This window comes from Tamandua tetradactyla, chromosome 3, assembly GCF_023851605.1.
Source record: "Tamandua tetradactyla isolate mTamTet1 chromosome 3, mTamTet1.pri, whole genome shotgun sequence".
In the NCBI taxonomy this organism is placed as follows: Eukaryota; Metazoa; Chordata; class Mammalia; order Pilosa; family Myrmecophagidae; genus Tamandua; species Tamandua tetradactyla.
In genome coordinates, this window is record NC_135329.1 from 118,919,327 (window position 1) to 118,934,969 (window position 15,643).

The 15,643-nt window shown below is 40.6% G+C and overlaps 1 protein-coding gene across 6 annotated transcripts in view; it reads left to right on the forward strand.

Moving 5' to 3' along the window:
* KIF5C (kinesin family member 5C) overlaps positions 1–15,643 on the forward strand; it is a 154,145-nt gene that overhangs the window by 86,890 nt on the left and 51,612 nt on the right. For all 6 annotated transcript variants that reach the window (XR_013172754.1, XM_077153748.1, XM_077153749.1 and 3 more), the window contains exon 11: positions 8,423–8,571. Coding sequence is in view for 5 of the 6 variants with exons in the window: in XM_077153748.1 (XP_077009863.1) it covers positions 8,423–8,571 (149 nt within the window). In the remaining variant the exon portion in view is untranslated. The remainder of the gene's footprint in view (positions 1–8,422; positions 8,572–15,643) is intronic.

Genomic DNA, 15,643 nt, shown 5'->3' on the forward strand with positions numbered 1-15,643 from the left:
GAGCCTGGAGGGAAAGAGGAAGGACGTGCAACGCAGCAACCGGACGGTACAGCCTGCCACCTCGAACGACTTAGGGTTCGGCTGCCAGCGTCAGCACAGGGCAGGCTCCGCTGGACAGAAGCGTGGGCTCGGCTAGGCCCTCCGGGGAAGAAGGGAGCGGGAGGGCCCAGACACACGCAAGAATAGTCCAGACCGCTGGAGCCCACAGCGTTGACCTCTTCTATTAGTTTTAGGATACTGGTTCTTATATTTAGGTCTTTAATCCACTTTGAGTTAATTTTTGAATAGGGTATAAGGTAAGGGTCCTCTTTCATTCTTTTGGCTATTGATTTCCAGTTCTCCCATGCCCATTTATTGAACAAACTCTTTTGTCCCAGTTTAGTAGATTTGGAGGCCTTATCAAAGATCAGTTGACCATAGATTTGCTGGTCTAATTTCCGCAGTTTCGATTCGATTCCATTGGTCAGGACTTCTATCTTTGTGTCAGTACCATGGTCTGTTAACCACTGTGGCTTTATAATAAACCTAAGGGTGAGAGCAGGGAATGGTGAGAGTGGGGAGAAATTCAACTTCCCCAAGTTGAATTCTTGATATTCTCACAAGCAGTGTGGACAACCAAAGCTATAGGCTGAGCCCCTAGTCTTGGGATTTGTTCACATGAAACTTAACCCCACAAAGGATAGGTCAAGTCTACTTAAAATTTAGGCCTAAGAGTCACCCCCAAGAGAGCCTCTTTTGTTGCTCAGATGTGGCCTCTCTCTCCAGCAAACACGACCATCAGTCTCACCACCCTCCCCCTCTCTGCGTGGGGCATGACTCCCAGGGGTGTGGACCTTCCTGGCAACGTGGGACAGAGATCCTGGAATGAGCTGAGACTCAGCATCAAGGGACTGAGAAAAACCCTAGAATGAGCTGAGAATTAACATCAAGGGATTGAGAGAAACTTCTTGACCAAGTGCTGTGTTCCAGTAGCCATGTTTCTTGATGATTGAACAATGATACAGCTTTCACAATGAGACTCTGTGAATGTGAAAACCTTATGTCTGATGCTCCCTTTAGCTACTATATCAACAGAAGAGTAGAACATATGGAATAAAAATAAATAATAGGGGGAACAAATGTTAAAATAAATTCAGTTTGAAATAGTGGTAAATGAAAGCAAGGGGTAATGGGTATGGTATGTATAGTCTTTTTTTCTCTATTATCATTTTATTTCTTTTTCTGTTGTCTTTTTATTTCTTTTTCTAAATTGATGCAAATGTACTAAGAAATGATGAATATGCAACTATGTGATGATATTAAGAATTACTGATTGTATATGTAGAATGGAATGATATCTAAATGTTTTGTTTGTTAATTTTTTTAATTAATAAAGTTAAAAAAAATAAACCTTAAAATCAGAAAATGTTAATCCTACCACTTTGTTCTTCTTTTTAAGGATATTTTTAGCTATTTGAGGCCTCTTTCCCTTCCAAATGAATTTGATAACTAGCTTTTCCAAGTCTTCCAAGTAAGTTGTTGGAATTTTGATTGGTTTTGTTTTGAGTCTGTAGATCAATTTGGGTAGAATTGACATCTTAACCACATTTAACCTTCCTGTCCATGAGCAGGGAATGTCTTTCCACCTATTTAGATCTTTTAAAATTTCTTTTAGCAACATTATGTTCTTTGAATAAGTCCTTATACTTGATTATTTTAGTTGCTGTTTTGAATGGAATTTTTTCCTTAATTGTCTCCTCAGTTATGTCATTGTTTGTGCGTAGAAACATTACTGATTTTTGCACATTGTTTTCATCAGAAAATTTCATCAGGATTTTGTCAAATTTTTTCAGGATCAATCGAGATGATCCTGTGATGTCTCCCTTTCAGTTTGTTAATGTGTTGTATTACATTGTTGGATTTTCTTGTTAAACCAGCCTCGCATTCCTGGTATAAAGCCCACTTGGTCATGGTGTATAATTCTTTTAATGTGTTGTTGGGTTTGATTCGCGAGTATTTCGTTGAGATTTTTTGGGTTTATATTCATTAGGGAGATTGGCCTGCAGTTTTCCTTTCCTGTAGCATCTTTATCCAGTTTTGGTATTAGAGTGATATAAGCTTCATAAAATGAGTTAGGTAGTGCTCCTTTTTCCTGAATTTTTTGGATGAGTTTCAGCAGGATTGGTATTAGTTCTTTCTGAAATGTTTGATAAAATTCCCCTGTGAAGCCATCCAGCCCTGGGCTTTTCTTCCTAGGAAGATTTTTGATGACTGATTGAATCTCTTTACTTCTGATTGGTTTGTTAGGATCTTCTCTGGTCAGTGTAACTTGTTCGTGTATTTCTAGGAATTTGTTCATTTCATCTAAGTTATCTAGTTTGGTGGCTTATAGTGTTCATATTATCTTCTTATTTCTTCAGAATCTCTGATAATGATACCCTTCTCATTTCTGAGTTTGTTTGTTTGCATTCTCTTTTTTTCTTTGTCAGCCTAGCTAGGGGTCCATTGATTTTATTGATTTTTCTCAAAGAACCAGCTTTTGTGTTTTTGATTATTTCTGTTTTTCTTCAATTCATTTAATTCTGCTTTAATCTTTGTTATTTCTCGTCTTCTGTTTGCTTGGGGTTAGTTTGTTCTTTCCCTAGTTCCTCCAGGTAAGCAGTTAAATCCTTGATTTTTGCTCTTTCTTCTTTTTAAATATAGGCATTTAGGGCAATAAATTTTCCTTTCAGCACAGTCTATGCTACATCCCATAAGTTCTGACATGCCATATTCTTATTTTCATTCGTCTCCAGATAGTTACTGATTTCTCTAGCAATTTCTTCTTTGACCCACTGATTGTTTAAGAGTGTGTTTTTAAATTTCTGTCTTAGTCTGGAAGCTGCTGTTATGCGATATACCAGAGCTGGAATGGCTTTTAAAAAGGGGAATTTAATAAGTTCAAATTTGTAGTTCCAAGTCTATGGAAATATTCAAACTAAGGCATCCAGGAAGAGATACCTTAATTTGAGAAAGGGGAGTGCATCTGGACACTCATCAGCTGGGAAGTCTAGAGCAGGGGTGAACTTGGTGTATCCTATTCTGCCATCTTCCTGAAACTCTCCCTTCACTGATTTTTTTTCCTTCTGTCTTGCTGTGTTTTCTTTTTTAGTCTTTAATTAATCATAAAGTAGCTTATAGCACTATTCCCAAAAAATGTTTATAAATTTAAAAGATTGAACTCAAATCATCCAATTATCTTAGGAGCCTAATTTAACTTTCCTTTACTTGGGGTTGTAATGAAGGAGACGGTAAGTCCCATGGGGCAGACCAATCAGTTTAGAGAAAGCCTGAATCTAATAGGTCTTTGGCACCAAGACTTGTAATTGATCCAACATGAATAATTTGCGTACTGTCTTTGTGAGTTGAATGTGGAAGGAGAACATGAAAGTGTTTGATAACTTAGGGAAAATAATTTTCTTCTTTTCCTGATATGCACATCTTCCTGTTATAATCTTGCCATCTAGTGCTCAGTCTCATGGCAGCTAGGTTACCTGGGTGACAGAGTAAATATTTTGGCTGGGTTAGACACTTGACTACACATTTGATTTAAAATGAAAAAAGATTTAATTCACCCCGTATTGGAGGACTTGTTACTGAAACACCAATAGGGTTAAGCTTTGCTTTTAGAGGGAGAGATGATGGGTGATGTAAGTTGAACAAATGCCAGATCCTCATTCAAGAAGGTAATTCCTGAATGTTTCCCAAGAGACTAGAACTTTTCAAAAGATATAAAATGTAAAGGTTTTAGTTTCTCCTTCCCTACTTTTACCCCCTGCCATGGTCTCACCAAGAACTGGGAAGGTGTTTTGGAGAAGTGGTTCTTCTAGAAGGTGGTTTAGGTGTTTTATATGGGAACCAGGATTCAGAACAGATTAAGATGATGTATGGTGAAAGAGAAAGGGAGAGGAAGGCTGGAGAGGGGAGAGAAAGAGGCCATCCCCTTCCTATTTTATTGAATGCAATATACTTAACAGTAAAAGGCATAAACTTAAGTGTACCACCCACCCAGAGTTCTGAAAGCCTCTCTTTTGCACTTTTCCAGTCAAAACCCAACTCTCAAGGGTAATTGCTATCCTGACTTCTATCAATATAGATTAGTATTGCCTGTCTTTGAAAATCATGTGTATGTGATCCGTAAATGAAATCATGCAGTACTGGTTGTATCTGGTTTCTTTTATGCAAGATTGTATCTGAGATTCACATATATTATATGTAGAGGTATAGCTGTATTTTTTATAGCTATATAGTATTCCATTTATGAGTATAGTACATAGATATCCATTCTGTTGATAGATATTTGGATTGTTTAATGTTTGGGGTTATTATAAATAGTAACTTGTGAACATTTTTGCAATGTCTTTAGGTAAATACATGTCCACCTAGGGGTGGAATTGGGGGTCATAGGTTGTGAGATGTTTAGCTTTACTATATACTGTGAAACAGTTTTCCAAAACTGTTGTGCTAATTTATGCTCCTTCCAGTAGTCTTTGGGGTAATAGTTGCTGAGTGTCATGTATCATCACCAACACTTGATATTATTGGAGTTTTTACATTTGTAGCTATTCTGTTGGGTGTGTAGATGTATTTCCGTGAGGCTTTAATTTGCATCTTCCTGATAGCTGATGTTAAGCAAGCTTTTTTGTGTCTGTTGGCACTTCTTTTGTGAAGTGCCTCTTCAAGTCTTTTTTACCCAGTTTTTTCATTGTTTTTTTGCATTTTGACTCACTGATTTATAGGTGTCACTTTGTGCAATTTCTTTGTTTTTAACTTTCAGTGGAGAGGTTTTTAATTTTAATGAAGTCAAATTTATCTTTCACTTTATGACATATTTAAGAAATCTTTGCCTTCCCCAAAGGTCTTTAAGATACTCTCATAGGTATTTTCTTCTAGAAGCTTTATTGTTCTATCTTTCACATCTATGTCTGTGATCCATCTAGGATAAAATTTCTGCTATGGTTTGGGGGGAGTGGGGGAGTGTATTAGTCAAGGTTCTCCAGAGAAACAGAACCAACAGTAAATATGAGATTTATAAAAGTGTCTCACAAAACCGTGAGGATGCAAAAGGCCAAAAATGGTAGGGCAGGCCGTGAGGGTAGCAACTCCAATGAAATTACTTCACAAACTCTATGGGAGTGGCTGGCTGAATGAAGAAAAAGTGAAAATTCTCTCTTCTTCCTTTAGAGTCTTCAACTGATTGGATTTAATCCAGTTGATTGGATTCTCTCCCTTAGTTGATCATAGATATAGTCAGTCATAGGTACAATCAACTGACTTATCAACTGATTTAATAAACCAGCTTTCTGGGTTGTTAAAATATCCTTGCGGTACCAGGTCTGTTCTTGCCCCACCAGACAACTGGGCACCATCACCTGGCCAAGTTGACACCTGAACCCAGCTGTCACAGTCCACCCCTTGTCAACTTGGCAGATATACACATCACCTTAAACCATACTTAATCTCTAAATAGAACTCAATGACAGTCATATGTTTCACCTAATAGTACTCAACTCTCCTCCATACAACTGGAAATGCATAAATCTCTCCAGAATAGGTGCAAGTCCTTAGGTAACAGTCACTCTTAAACTTGATATCCTATAACTTAAAGACTATAACATGAATAATTCAACTTATATCATATGATAAGAAAAAAACAAGATTTTTGCTTTATGTTCAAATATAAACATACTCATAAAAAACAAGGAGAATCTATTCATACCATTCACTTTGGGCAAAGATCCCCTCATGGAAACCTGTTCATCCAGTACCATATATTGAAAGGTATGTCCTTTCCCACTGGTGCTTTATGAACATCTTTGTCATAAATCATATGACTGTGTATCTGAGTGTTTCTGGACAATGTATTTTGTTTTTCTTCCAACATTTCCAGACTATTTAATCAGCTTTAATTTTAATTACTGTGGCTTTATAATAAGCATTAATGTCCTGTCCTCTAGCTTTGTATCTCAAATTGTCTTTGTTATTTTTGTGTTTTAAAAATTTCTATGCTCAGTTTCAGAATCAATTTGTCAATTTCCCTACACACATAAAAACCTGGGATTAAGTCTAGAGAACAGTTTTGGAGGGAATTGACATCTTTCTCCATTAGCGTATGCCGATTTTTCCCTTTGGTAGATGAAGAGGCTTGTGCGCCGATCTGCTTGGCGCTGAATGGAGTCTAGGGCAGTGACCCGAGTCATGGTTTCCCACTGTCATTTAGAGTCTGAGATGTGCGTTGGGTTGGGTACCGTCCATCTGCTCCTTTGGATCTTTTCTGTGCCCATTTGGGAGGGTAGGCTGGGCAGTTGACCGGTTGGACCACTGCAATGGGATCCCTTCCCTTCTTGCTTCCAGCCAGTGGTAGAGAGCCAGGCAGGCAGCCTGAGGGGCAAGTGCAGTCTGGGCATTTGCTGCCCAGCTGCCCCCGGTGGTCCTCCCCTGCACTTCAGCCTGGAGTTGTCTCCCCCATTGCCACCCCGACAGCCTTCCCATACCTTTAATAAACTCTTCCCAAATTACCTAATTTGCATAGGCCATCTGTTTCTTGCCAGGACCCTCATTAATGTAGAAATGGAAGAAAAAGAATTTTCTGGCAGCTTAAAAGAACTTTGAGAATGAGGTGCATTTACCACCATGATGACCTCACCAGGTCTGCTCACAAAATACGCTTTGGCTAAACCTGCCTAAGTCAAGCAGAGAGGCTTTCTATCTGGTATCATTCAAAATCATCAGAGGACTCTTTATGCCTGAAACGTAAGGGTAGCACCAGTGTGTCCCCTTAATGCCCACAATTTTAGCCATAGGTTATTTTCCACTTTGTGACTTAAGTAGATTGGTAACAGCTGCCGCGGTGTTTGTGCTGTATCGGAGAAGCATCTACGGACACCCACCAGTGCCTGAGGATGTTAGAAGATGAGCAGAGAGTGTCAACTAGCACACACTTTAAAGTAATAATAAAATTACTGCTATTTGAAAATTAGAATTGAAACACTTCTGGGGACAGCAGCCTCAAGCTACAGTGAATGAGCAAGAATTATACTAATTCTTAAGTGGAGTCTTAATGTTGAAGTTGTTTAACTCTTCTTTTGACAGTTAGATTATTTAGTTGTCTGTTTTAAGAATTAATTTTGGAATGATGTCTGTAGTGCTGGTAAAGACTGCTGAATTTCTTTTACTGAAACAGAAATGATGTCCAAAATGTCAATTGATGACAACAGTAATTAACCTGAATCACGCATCGGATGTGTATAGCAAGCTTGACAGACAGTGTAAGAAATGTTGGGAATTTAAAATTAATGTCAGTGGCAAATAAAATAGGATATCACATATTTTTAGATAAATTTTTACCTTCTTAGAAAGTAAATAATAAGTGAGATTCTGCCATGGCTGAAGAAGCTGCTTGTGTGTTCATTTCTGTACTTAACTGTGTGAATCATTTCTTTCGTTTTTAATATTACCTGGAGCTGCCACTGCCTTTGCCTTTCCTGATTGCTCCCTTGAGCCATTGTCTAATTACCTGCCATTGTGGCATCACCAGACAGCCCTAGGAGACCACGTCATCTCATATACTAGGGCAACATGATGGCCATTGTACATGCTTGTTTGTCTCACAAATTGTTTTGAAAAAATATTTTTAACTCCAAATCAAATAAAAATCTTGACATTTGTCTGTGTGAAGAATTGTTTGGTTTGAGAAGAGTAGGCCATCCTTTCCTGCATGGTGACACTGGCTGTGATGGGGCATGTGCCCAACAGCAGACTTGGTTTCACCTGGCCAGCCTCACTTGTTTACGTGGCCCTCTCAATTCTGGAGGCATATGCTAACATGTCCAGCTCACGGAATCATGTGTCTGGCACATGGGGGGGGGGGGGTTCACAGTAGCTATTGTAATCAAGAGAGAAGATTGATCAGATTGCTCCAAGAGGGCCAAGACCTTGTCTCATTTGTCTTGGTGTATCCCCAATTCCTGGCACTGACAGGGTACTTCATAAATGCTTGCGAAATTGAAAGGAAACTTTATTTAGGAAGATGGATCTGGTAGTAATATGCAGGATGTATCAAAGAAAGATGCTGAAAGCTGGAAAAAGGCTGTAAGCATAAATTAGTCAGAGAACATAGGCTAAGGTGGTGGCAGGGTGAATGAGAAAGAGGTGACCTTAAAGAAAATACAAGTGAAAGTTCTCTGGATTTAGAGACTGGAGGGCTGTGAGGAGAAAAGGAAAGATGAGCTTGGAGCCTCAAGGAGTAGCATGGCCATGAATGTATCTGGGAGGGTGGTAGGTCAAGTTCATGTGACCTGCTGCTTCCCAACCCTAATCCTTTAAAGTGAAAGCGATTTGAGGCCAAATGATATTAATGATTCAGCTAAGCTAATAACAGAATTTTCCCCTTTAAAAACCCCAGAGCTAAGACCATCAAGAATACAGTCTCTGTGAACCTGGAACTGACAGCAGAGGAATGGAAGAAGAAATATGAAAAAGAGAAAGAGAAAAACAAGACGTTGAAAAATGTTATCCAGCATCTGGAGATGGAGCTAAACAGGTGGAGAAATGGTGAGAGAGCCCAGAGAGGAGCTTGTGCTTTCTTTTTCCTGTGACTCTTGGCATCCTCGGAGAAAGTGGGAAAGGAGGGGTGAAGGAGAGCTTGACACACATTGTTAGGCTGCCTTAATCTACTTCTAATGAGCTGTCCGTCTATCTGTTGTATTCATTCACTCTGCTAGTCATATTTGCGGTTTAGAGGACAGTGCCTGAAACTGGCTCAGATTGCTTTTGACTAAATAAAAAAATGTCATTTTTCCTTATATAAGTTTTATTGAAGGAATTAAAAGTCATCTCTGAGAAATATTTGCCTTTTTAAAAAAAAAAATCGAACTCACCTTCATGCTCTGTTTCCTCGAAGCCAGAAATAGAGCGTTACTAAAGAAGTCCCATGCTAAAACGGAGTCTTAAAGGCTTGTTTCGTGACTAGTTTTTCCTTTTCCCCAAAACATTCTCTTTGATCTGTTCTACTGGGAGGAAATAGCTCAGAGAGCTGCCATGCAGTGGGAGGGTGGGTTGTGGGTGAGGTGTGGAAGAGGGGTTTCCAGCTCCAAGTGCAGACCGCATGCCCGTGATTTCAGCATGGTGATGGAGGTGAGAAGGTAGGAGTCTCTCCTACTGAAATAAGGCCGGCTGGGGTGTGTGTGTAGGGGAATCATGGGTCACTGGGGATGGTTCTTTATGTTCTCTGCTTCTGGACTCAGTGTTGGCCTCAGTGTTGGGTACCTGTAGGAGTCTGGGCTGCTGAGCAGGATCAGGAGGTGACATTGCCTGTTTGCAGCTGCAGAGTTGGCAGTAGGTTGTCTTGTGATTATAGCTCTGTGCTGATTTTTTTCTGGTAAGGGTGGGGTGTCAACGAGCTGCTGTTTAATTGAAAAGCAATTATGTGGAAAACAGGAATTCCAGAAATGACCCAGTAGCCTAAATAGCAGGATTCTTTTCTTTTCAGAAGCTTATGTAGCTGCACACGTATTTTGAAAGCTGCTGGAATAGTTGAATAATTCAACACCTGATTGTTCCTTGCAATTTGGCAGGAGTAGGTAGGAGAGCAGGGGGTGGTGCTTGGCAAGGCTGGGAGCGAGCAGCCATATGATGTTTTATTCTATTTGTGGGATCCTCTTGGGTCAGCGCTCTGCTGGGCAACTGGCACATTCACTGAAGCCTTTTGGTATAGGGTTGGGGTAGCAGTTTGGTAAAACTGGAGTGGCAGCTATCCTTGGTCTTTATCATCCTCTCCCATCCTGTGCCGACCTCTCATCCTCCAATTTCCCACCCCCTATTAAATGCTGTCCTCTGGGGTCTGTCGATTGCCCTGTTGGCCTAATTACCCCTCATGCCTAGCATCTCATTTGGGCACTCTGTCCCCACTTATGGCCTCTTCTGGCATTCTTACCACCATTTTAACTATTTATGCCATCTCATCCACCTTGCAAATATTCTCAGAAACTTTGTTTCTGTGTGCTTTTGGGTGAGACCCTACCTAAGCCCTAAAGGAACATAAACTGGGAAACTAGTAGACGGCTTCTGGCATATGATAGACATTCAGCAGATGTGTGCTAAGTAAGCATGTGTTTAATGCAGGTGCTGGAGATTAAAGGATGAACAGTCAGACTCAGCCCTGCCCTCATGTTGTTCACAGCTGGGTGGGCTATTCCAGTCACAAGTAATCACACACACCTGATACTGCAGTTGGTGCTGCACTCCAAGCAGGAAAAGTACAGGGTGCTAATAGAGTTATTATAATAGGGGACCCTGACCATGCCTAAAAAGTCGATGAAGCCTTTCCCAAGTAAGTGACATGGAGAATGAGATCTGAAAGACACCAAGCGCTCAATCAGGTGAATCAGAAGATGTGAAGTGTGGATAGGGGGAGCCACGTTTGTCATATTTATACTGGCCCCTGGGGACGGGAGCAGGAAGGCCAGCGTGGATAGCTGGACTGGGGTGAAAGGGCATAGGCAGGGATAGCGGTACCATGCAGGGCTCTGCATTCCTTGTTGAAGAGTTGGGACATTTTCTTGGTAAGACTGGTATTTTGAAGATCCACTGATGGGTTGGAAAATGGACTGGAAGGGGCAGAATCTGGTGCTGGGAACCAGGGAAATATACCCCAGGGATGAGATTATGGTAGTTTGGACTAAGAGACATGGGTGATGTTAAGGATGACTCCAAGTTTTCTGTCTTTTCTGAGCTGAATGGAGGGTGGAGCTGTTCACTGAGACAGAATTTCAAAAGGTGGAGGAGAGAAGAGGCAGTGTCCATTACTTCGATCTGAGTGGCAGGGTTTTGCCAACTTTCTTTTTAAATTTGGCACAGGCATTGCTTCTAAATTCTAGAAAGCATCTACTTAGTTCACCTAGACGTTCCTGGATTTTGGTATTTCCCCATTGCGGTCTGACCCAAGTTAAAGGCCTTTGTCGATTGGATGCTCTCTCCCTGGGAAAGAGATTTCTTTTGTTGAATGATATGTTTATAATTTAAAATTTGGCTGCTGTACTCCAGCTGCTGGGACTGCAAGGTGGGAGTATAGTAGAGAGAGAGTAAGTGTGTGTGTGCGTGCGTGCTTTTTCCTCCTGCTGTTATACAGAATGAGGTGGGAATACAAAGGAGTAGGAAAGGAAAATCACATGGTGTTCCAACTGCAAATAACTTCAGGGTCCAGGCAGAGAATATAAATATGTGAAGGGTGATATTCACAATTGGAAGTGATGGGATTGCACCACGGGAGAGGGCATGAGCTGCCCAAAGTTACTCAAGAAAGTGTAAGATACTATTCATCCTATTACATGCCTGTAGGCTGGTTTCTGTTTTTTTTTTTTAAACAAAATTCACATTTTATTTAGATTGAAATAAATTGTACAGAACTGATTTTCTTCCCCCAAAATAACAGCAGTATTTTCTGTATTATTCCTAGGTAAACCACAAAACGCTTATTTTTGTAGGCTTTCCAGGTTTTGTTTATGAATCAAGGTGAGGCAGTAGATATAGTCATGGAAATAGAAGAAAACAGACGGATCAGCTGTCAGTATTCATGACCTCTGACTCTGTCTTGACCCTGAAACACAAGTGTTTGACACATACCTGCTAAAAAGTTTGGGAAGATGTAGGCTCAACAAAGGAATGTAAACAGAAACAACCAGATGTGGAGAAAGGCACTCAAACTTGAACTGTAACTTGTTCCTTTAGGTTCATTTGGTAAAGACAAAATCTACACTGAAATCCTTGCTTGGCAAACTCAGTTTCTTTCACTCTCCGTTAATTCCTCTAACTGTCCATGACAAATTCTTAACAACATACTTAAAAGTCCTACTAATTAAAGGTCAGTTGTGAGCCTCATTTTAACATTTTACAAACCGCATCCCTTCCTTCCACACCTTATCAAAATTTATTTCTTCAAAGTGCTGATAACTAGACTGACAGTTGGATCCGCTGTGATGATTAATGTTATGTCTAAAATGGCTTAGAGTAATTCAGAGTGTCACTAACAAGATCATGCACAAAGGAAACGTGACACTTTTGGGGCTATCTTCTGGAAGAATAGATGGGTCTTCAAAGCTTCAGAGTTCAAACAGGGCCCTTTAATTAGGTAAGTTGTTAATGACTAATGTATTCAGTGGGAGACCTATAGGCAAAGATAGTCAATGATTAAGCAGTTTACATACATGTCACATCTTCTCCTCCAAATGTAAGGTGAAAACAATTTAAAAGTCTCTTAAGTATTTTCAGTGGTTTCTGAATTACTTGTGAGAAGCTCTGACTTAGTTGTATAGAATTTGATATGTATGTCCACCATTAAATCCAAATCATGTTTTATATGAAAATTTATGTTAAGCAAAGCCAAGTTACTTGGCTTTTGGTCTGTCAAAATGTTCTCAGCTATGCTTTGAGATGCTTTCGTCCATTTTCATAGAGTTCATTCTCAACCTTCATCACAGGAACAATACATAAGACCTTCAACAAAGCATAAACATTAGGAAAAAACTTGATTTCAGGTAGATGGAGGGCTTCATAAATGGTGGGTGGAATCTCTATATCTTTCTTTCTCTGTTTCCACTTGATTCTCCAACAGTGAAGCTTGGCTGAGGGTATGTCAGGATTGGGTAAGTCACTTCTGTACACATCAGCATGGTGTTCCTTTGATGTATTGAATTTGAGGTGTCCCACCAGAGGGTAACAGAGATAAGCACTTAAGAGCTTTGAGGTGCTGTTATAGGCTGGTTTATTACACACACACACACATGCACGCACAACCCACCCCACACACACACACATGCACGCACTCACGCACGCACGCACCCCCCCCCCCCCCCCCCGAACTACCAGTTCTACCAGTTTTCAACCCTCTTATTCTGATGGGCTCCTTCAGAATGCAGGTCCAGCAGTTTTCTTTTCTGGGCAGCCTAAAACCTTGACTCTCAACAGGGTCTGTGAGTTGCAGCATATATGCGTACACTGCTCCAAGCCTTAATTCATTCCCAGCATAGCCGCTTAGGCAGGATAGCTTTGGGTGGATACCTGGTGGCTGAAGGAGAGGCCATGCCTTAACTGCTTTAATTCCTCAGAGTGCCAGTTAGGATCCTTGGGTTGCAGACAACAGGAAACTGACCCTGACCAGCCTAAGCAAAAAGGGAAAGCATTCGAAAAATGCAACTGATACATGGACTGCAAGGGACAGCAGAGGAACTAGGCTCAGACAGGCAGGAGCTAGGGCTGCTCCAGGGATGCAGTCAGGAGGAACAGGTCGCCATAGTTCCATGAGGGTCTGTGGCCAAAATGAATCCCCACCAAATGTCTTTCCATCGTTGTCGCATCATTAGGTTGGAGATTCAGAATTCCAGGAGAGAAGTAGGAGTACTATGCATCATGGCATGCCTGAACTCGGGAAGGACAGGACACTCTGATTTACTGTCTGATGAAGGCCGCATGCCGTTGGGGGGAGGGGGTAATTCCTAAAAATGAAGTTAGGGTGCTCTTATGAGGATGGGTGGTGGGTGGCTGAACAACGACGGATGTCCACTACAGTCTACGTAGTGGGCCGTAATTGATTGCGGCTTGCTTCGAATCTAGAGGCTCTGCTTGGCATCTCAGCATTGTGGGAATTTGTTCTGTCTACAGGCTGAAGGATGTGTAGAATGAGTGGCCAGGAGTGCGACTTTAAAAAAATGTTTTAATTTAATTTTTTAGTTCTTATGCTTTCTTGAGCAAAGGCGTGAAAAGAAACTTGAATAATCCTCTCTAGGGGAGAGGGATCTAGATAGGGGCAGGATTCAGAGTGTATTATGGCTCCGAGTTCTCCACCCCTACCCAGCAGAACCTGCCCAATAGGAGGCAGGGAGGGAGCCCGTCGCCCCAGCAGCACGAAACTCAGAGCTAGTTGTGTCTAGTATTCTGTGAACCTGTGAACAGCCGGGCCAGTCTTTACAAGTGCTCTCTTTGTAGCCTATTTGAATTTTACACTTTGAAAAGTGTAATTTTTTTTTTACAGGGGCTTAAATCAGAATAAGGATGGCCTGAAAATCCAGGGGTTGGGGTGCAGGGAAATGACTCGACAAAAACAGTGTAGGTGAGGGTCTCAAATCATGAAATATAATGTTAAATGACAGAGTAGATGAAGATTTATCCCATTCACTGAAGTCATGCAGAGAAATGATTTCTTCCCAGCTTGAAAAGCTTGGGAAAAAATCAGGAGGCGCTGAGCAAAACAAATTTATTCTCCAAATTTAAAACCTGCCGGACCAGCATGCTTGGTTCTGTACCTAGTAAATCTGTAACCTGCTGTCTGATCTGGGAGCTTTGGAGAAACTGGCCTTAGTAGCTGGAGCGGTGATTTGCTATTTTAGCATTAAATCTGTGGAGGAGGTTGGCCCACTCCTTGGATTCATGATTATAGTGGGAGGTCAGAAATGGGCATTTCATTTGAGATACCTCTTATGTTAGACTCTCTTCCTTCTCCTGAAGGCGCAGCCCCACACTACTAAAGAGACTGACCCATAGAGGAATGATAGGGGCCCTAGTAAAAAAGTCACGAATATAAAGAGAACACAGAGGTCTTGGGTGACCAGTTTGTTAGAAACATTTTCTAGAATGGATTAGAGAATGTTTTAAGCTGCTTGTAGTATTTTTAGGAACTAGGGTGAAAAATGCAATTTGCATGTAAAATAATTCCATAAAGGAGGATTTTTTTTTTAACCTCACATTTATGTAATGACATCTTGTAGCAGCTGCTCTTACCCATCTGGCAATTTAAAGATTTCCTTTTGCTTTACTTGATAGAGAAATTATCTACTATTAGGTCTGCCACTAGGCCTGTTTAATTGGCAGTAAGAGAAAGCACCTCATTTGCCAGATCTACTGTGGTTTCTGGCGGAAGCTGAGTGACCAGCAAATCCATCCTGCCTTAGAGTTGCTGAGAGAAGGCAATTACCTTTTTATGCTCTCCAGAGGCTTTAGGGACTCAACTTACAAAAAGGATAACTAGCTTGTTGCTATTTCATGTGTGAAATTTTAATGAATTACTGACAGTCTAATGATTTTATTTTTAAACAAAAACACTTGGAGAATTTTTAACTAATAGCCCTAATGAAAATTTTTGATTTTCTGTCATTCTTGTCTATTGCAATGGATGGATTTTTATTTTTGTAGAAATGTTATTTATGCCCTCTGCGGGTTTTCATTTTATAATTAAAATGTTCTGCAAACCTTGAAACATATTCTTCTATACAAGGAATGCTCCAATGTACACACAAATCTTTTTTGGTCCTTTAAGGTAATTACATTTGACGATAGGAAATGCCAGTCCCCTTATTTAAAAGAAGGAGAAGGTTTCTAGTCTGGGCCTCTCATTCTGAAAAGTCAGACACTTTACTATGTTATGACCTCTTTCTCTATAGACGGCAAGTATAAATTTTAGGGGATAAACAGAGAGAAATCTGCTTTTGATGCAAAGAGAGGGAATAGAAATAGATGCTAGTCTTAATTTGTGACCCTTTTCTCCTCGCCACCACCAGATTTCAGAACATTATTCCACCAGCATTTGTTTGCAGCCGTCTTCCTTGTTATAATCAGTTATTCTGTAATCACCTTG